At 46.9% G+C, this 6,000-nt stretch overlaps 1 protein-coding gene across 2 annotated transcripts in view; it reads right to left on the bottom strand.

The window, feature by feature from the left end:
• Positions 1-280: 280 nt before the first annotated feature.
• Positions 281-6,000, bottom strand: part of MMP17 (matrix metallopeptidase 17) — a 46,044-nt gene continuing 40,324 nt past the window's right edge. For both annotated transcript variants that reach the window (XM_079322161.1, XM_079322162.1), the window contains exons 8-10: positions 5,005-5,157; positions 2,514-2,771; positions 281-1,320 (exon numbers count right to left, since the gene is read on the bottom strand). In XM_079322161.1, the coding sequence (XP_079178287.1) occupies positions 995-1,320; positions 2,514-2,771; positions 5,005-5,157 (737 nt within the window). In that variant the 3' untranslated portion in view covers positions 281-994. The remainder of the gene's footprint in view (positions 1,321-2,513; positions 2,772-5,004; positions 5,158-6,000) is intronic.

The raw sequence follows: 6,000 nt of genomic DNA, 5'->3' as shown, positions 1-6,000 counted from the left end.
GAACATCCTAATGCAGCGCTTGACCTTGGCTTCTGCCACTCCAAGCTCCTGTCAGATGCATCAAAAAAGGTTTGAGCTGACTGTGCAACATCTTCCCTGCCCAAGCCCATCCTATGCAGCACAGCGTAGATATGGCAGAGTCACAAACAAATGCAATACATCTTGATTCCTCCTAAATCATAAGCCAACCTGACACAGCAATTCTAAGACCAGGAGATAGTGTGGGTTGTAACTGCATCTCGTTTGGCTGCATTGCTCCTCATCCAGAGGTGAGGCTGCTAAGAGCCTCAGCAGCCAGAAATTTGCTGCAGGTGTCAGGCTTGATCTAGCACAGGACCAGGAGATCTCCGTGTAGGTGGCCAAGATTTATTAGAGAAATTGTTAAACTATAATTACTTGCATACAAAGATAAGCTGCAGTGCCTTCTGAAAGGCAGAGGTGTTTCTGACCCATAGCAACTGATACAGGCTCCCCAGACACCAGTGACTACAGCAGGCTTGATAGTAAAATAATGATCACCTTGCAGCTAATCTTAGTAGAGTCACAGTTTCTTCTACCTAGTACATCCAATGGGATGTGTACATTGTGTCAGCACATAACTACTACCTTCTGCCAGATGCCTTTCTGTCACAATCTATCTCAGCAGCATCTCTTCTGTCCCCATTCCCAGCTCTCCCCTCCCTTGTTTGCTGTGTTTAAACATCCAGAGCAACACATCTCTATGGAGCATTTCTAAATTCAACACGAGGCCGCTCTCATCTTTAACTGGATGGGGGAATAAGAAAGTGCAGAACTCAACTCTGTTTTTAGACTTTTAAACTAAAATTAAAAAGAAAGAAAACCCCAAAACAAAATCACTGTTCGTTTCTCATGGAGAATTCAAACTCTTCACTGGCATGTTCCTAGGAATGCTTTTTTTTTTTTTCCACTTGCACCAGTCAGCAATTGTGTATCCTGGAGCACCATGGTGTTTTCCCGCCAGTGAGATGAGCTGTCATAGGGCTGCACAGACCAGTGCTGCTGTCCACACTGCCAGCACGAGGCTGGCTGTCAGTCTGGGTATGGGGTGAGGGTGCACGGATGGGGTGCCCGAGGTGCAGGAGCAGACTTCGTAGCCATTCTTTGAGCGGCTCTCGTCATGCTGCCCCAGCCTGGAGCGTGCCCCAGTCCTGCTGCTCCCGGCTGTCTCGGGGGCATCGGCCTGCATGTTGCTGCACACCAGCCAGTCCCTAGCGATGGACTGCGGATACCCAGGCTGCACCTCCAGTTCACTGTCCAGCAGTTTCCAGTACTCCTTGCCCTTGAAGAAGTAACTTGCACCTGCAGAGACCAAAACCCAAATGCAAGGTGAGTGACGGTAGATAGTGTCCCAGAGGAAGGTCAAAAGAGCACTTGGTGCAGCAGAGGAGCATTCCCACCCCAGCTGAGCCCCGGGGAGTGGAGGCATGTGAGATATCACCACTTGTTTTCAACATCCCCTCTCACTGCAGGAGGGATGCTACAGAGGGTAAGGTCATGCTATGCCTGGACAGGATTTCTGACATCATGCCAGGAGCCACCAGCAGCTGGAGGTGAATGGTGATGTCTTGCCTCTTCTGTGCTGAGTCCTAGAGCAGATGTACCTCTAGGTACCATGGGTGTGTAGGGTCAAGACCCTGTGAACCCATACCAACTCTCCTTCTTGTTATAGCACACAGTAAAGCTGGAGGCCCAGCTATCCATTAATGATCTGTGGTGCGTGCTGCTGGACCTGGGGTCAGAAAAATAACCTGAGCCTGACATGGCCCTGGGAACCTTCTGCTCTCAGGTGTATGTTTTCCACTCAGATCTGGGAAGTTGTAAATTGTCAAAGCAGGCCACACACTCAAGAAAACTTCTTCCTATGGGAATGTCACTCTCAATAGCTTTGGAAATTCAGCTTGAAAAGTCTCTGGAAGCGGCCTTCCCCTCTGCCTGGTTTAATGATTGCCATTACGCTATTAGGTCACCAGTAAATAAATCCCGGAAGTGCCACTTTGTTGAGAGTGAATAGCTGGTTGTAAATGTCTCCCGTGACAGATTTTTTGTTGTCTTTTCAGGGGGAAGAAACCACTGAGAAATCTCATGCTCAGAAAATGCGTTGTAACTCTAGGAAAACACCTTTAAAAGTATTTTCTGTCAGCATCCTCATATATCCAAATAAAAATCCAATGACAACAAAACCAGCTAGGAGCAAATCAGTCCATATTAGGATAAAAATCACTGCAAAACCGCATCAACTGTATTCTTATACTAAAGTGCAATAATTATCCCCCCACAATATTTTTGTTGCCTGTTTAAAATTACAGTGTCTTCTAGTGATCAGTGTGGGAAGTTCTGGCTGGAATCACACCTCTCTTCAGCTTCCAGTCACCAGGAACATTCCATCGGGCACTCAGTGTTTGTGTTGGCAGGCAGGGCAGAAGGAGCTACAGCTCAACAGAGCACTGTTTTTCTTTGCTGTGTTTTTTTTTTTTACTGTCATATGGACTCACCATCTGACCACCTCATGGCATCGTCTAAAGGGCTGGGTATTCCCTTCCACAGGATGGCCTCTGAAGGATACCCAGGATCCATCCTCCGCTCACGGTCATCGTAGCGCCAGTAGAGATTGTCCTTAAAGAAATAAGTCTTGTCATTGTGAGCCCAGGAGAAAGCAGCATCAATTCCTCCCAGGGGCAGGCCAAAGTCAGAAATAGGCCGTGGATACCCTTCCTCCACGTTGTTGTCTTTGAAGACCCAGTATCTGTCCCCTGTGGAAAGGAAACAAGCACTGAATAAAATCACATTTGTTTCACAACCTAAACCAGTATTTCCCCACAGATGGGCTGAGCTAATGTTTTGTTATCTACTTGATGACAAAGCCTCGGGGCTGAGCTCTGGGCATTTAAGGATGGGAATAGGAAGAGGTCACCCCATGGGGGAACCTCCAGCTTTGAATAGCTGCTTTTTTGTGTCAGGCTGTCCATGCATGTAGCCCCGCTTTGCTGCTGAAAGCAGAATTTGAACACACTGACAAGTGTCAGTACAGCTGTCACTTTAACGTATTTGATAGAGGTGTTTGGTTTCCTGCCCCTTGGATTTCTGCCTGATATCAAAAGAAACAAAGTCACAGGCAGATTCTGTGGGTAAAATGGACACTTTCTGTGGGCTATTTGGCTTCTGAGAAGCCAAGTGTAGTCCACTCTGGAAGAGAAATCACTGATTTCTAGAGCCTGATGGGCCAAGAAGCCTGTAAATTAAGAAGATGCTCAAGGACTGTATAAATCCCATACAAGAAGCCCACTGCTCTTCAAGGGTCTTACACAGCCACCTCCTCGGCCTGACCTTGGGCAGAAGAGAACCACCAATGTGGGGTTTTTTTTCCCTATACAAGTGAAGCATAACAGGACTGGGCCCTGGTCTGTGTGAGAACAAGCAAATGAACCCAGATGACTCAATTTCTTCTAAATTCTCTAACCATTAGGACATTCTTTCTTCTTTTACAACATCTCTTTGGGAGCCTGCAGTGTCCTTTTAGGTATTCCATAGCCTGTGTTAAGGATCAGACTTTTTCCTGCCTTGGTTTTCTAGAATATCTGAAGAAGCATGAATGCATGCCTGTGTATCAGTAGCAGGACCTTAGAGGTCAAGGTAGTTTGTGCTCTTTGATTTCTGTCCAGGGTTCAATGAAAGAGTGCTGGAGGGAGAGAATGAGTCATATTTTAGAGCTGGAAAGAAAATTCTGAGTTTATGTAGGGAGGTAGGCAGGACTAATACACATAGAGAATGCATGTCTTGGAACAAGATGCCAGCTGTGGCATATCAGGAATTACAGTCTCCTGAGCAGCTGGGAGGAGCCCCCTGACCTGAACTCCTGGTTGGATGTCTATTCATTCCCCATCAGGGACAGAAAGGAGGGAGGGAAGGGAGTGAGTGAGGGTCGCTGTGGCCTGCAGACCTGACTGGGAGGGTCTAGAGCCAGGCATAAGGGATGGCCCCATTCCTTCTGGGAAAGCAGAGCAGGGCAGGCTGCTTGAGGCAGCTGGACACACATGGCAGAGCCTTCCCCATGCTGCTCCATGGGGATGTGCAGGGCTTGGCGTGGCTCTGTGGGGCTCAGTGTGCTGGCGGCCCAGAAGGACTTCAGCTGCCCGTGAAAAGGCCTTCGGCAAGTGTACAGGCTTGTGTGGGACATGAACCATCTCTCTGGCCTGGCTAGGCGATCTGAAACAGTATTATTATTTTATATACTAAGTAGTATTATTCCAGAAGTGCTAGGTTCAGCACTTCAGAAACCCATAATTGCACCATGTTTCAAGCAAAATGGTCAGGAGAAAAAAAGTAATTTCCAAACAGGAAGAATGGAGGGTTGAGATGTGTTTAGCACTTCAAGCGCATAACCGTGGTGAAACAAGAGTCAGCGCTTGCCAGGAATGCACGAGTGACATCTAACCACCACTGGGTGAATGGTTTGTGGGAGGACTCGGGCATTCATATAGAAACCAAGAGGTAAACTGTTCCTCCAGCTATCCTGAAAAAAATAAATTAAAATAAAAGCTTGCTAGTTTTTCTAAATAAAAGTAGAGAATTATGCCACTTATTTTAATTTAAAAAATCAGTAACAGAAATATAATTATTAGAACTGAAGGTCTTCAGTTTTTTATTTCCTCTCTGACTTCTTTTCTCAACAACAAATACTAAAGGAGAAGAGGTCAAAGGAGGAGCACACCACTTTTGAGTGTGTCTAGGGATGGTTCCTGCTTGTGTTTCATTCTTGAAAAGATCTTAGTTACATTCGGCTGAAATTTGTCATCAATGACATTTTCCTCTTTTTCCGGGGAACATGACCACTGCCTTTTGCTTGGCCTCCCTGCCAGCTCTTTTCTTCTGGCCTTGCTCAGGGACAACAGGCTTCAGACCAGCCCTCGAGATGCTTAACATGTAGCACTGGTGTCTGCTCCCTACCACCACGTTCTATACATCCAGCACTACATTTGCTCTCACCTTTGAAGAAGACAATCTTGTGGTCGCTGGTTCTCTCATAGACTGCGTCCAGGCTGTCCAGGTTGAGAGGCAAACCTCGCCAGAAACGGTGGATCTGAGCCGGCTGAAGGGAGACCAAGTGCTTATTGCGAGTCAGTCTCCAGAAGTACTTGCCTGGAGGGACAGACTGGACATTACTGAACCACACTCAACCCACCGTCGCTGGGGGGTGAGTGCAGGGTGGGTGGCAGCAGCAGGAGACAAAGCATCTGGGATGGGAGCCATGATTTAGAGCCATCCTGCTTTCCAGCAGCAGCTGCAACTGCTTTCTATTTATGGCAGTCATTAAGAGAAATCCCTTTTTTCGTTTGGATTAAAATAATGCTCTGGACAGCTAGAGTTGTTATACTCCTGGCCACAGTATGAGGCTGTGCCACTGAGCTGGAGCAGGAGAGAAGACCTTTTCATCTGCTCCTTCCCTCTCTGCATGGGACCTCCTGTGAGCTGGTGGGACCAGGCACCAACAGCCTTAAGCAAGAGCATCCAAAATCCATCCCTATTTCTCCTCTCCTGGACCAGCCACAGCTTCCTGCACACAGGAGGTTCAGCTGCTTTCATGTTTGGAAATGTCTAGGATGTTACAAGGAAAACACAGAAATACCAGAGGGGTTGTTTTGGAATTAAGAAAAGGAGTGAGAAAATAAAGGAGGAGGAAACCATTTGAATAGGAAGGAGGCAGAGTTAAGGTTTTGATACCATCTAGAGGTGCAGGATAGTAGGCAGAGACTGCAGTCCTGCAGAGCTTCCAGGATGATTGTACCGGTGGTGCCAGCAAATGCACTAAAACACCTGCAGCAGCACTGTTCCAGCTAGGAAAACATATTTTGGGGGATTTCTGAATTATTTTGGATAATGTAAAAGGAAACGGATTTGTCCTTTGTGGGAAAGATGACAAACTTTTTCCTGCTAAAAGAGACTGATATGGGATTCCTGAGGAGTCTTAATGATTTACAGAGG

The sequence above is a fragment of the Erithacus rubecula genome, assembly GCF_903797595.1.
Source record: "Erithacus rubecula genome assembly, chromosome: 19".
Taxonomy (NCBI): domain Eukaryota; kingdom Metazoa; phylum Chordata; class Aves; order Passeriformes; family Muscicapidae; genus Erithacus; species Erithacus rubecula.
The sequence above is the reverse complement of the archived record's forward strand: the minus strand, read 5'-3'. Positions and strand labels throughout refer to the sequence as shown.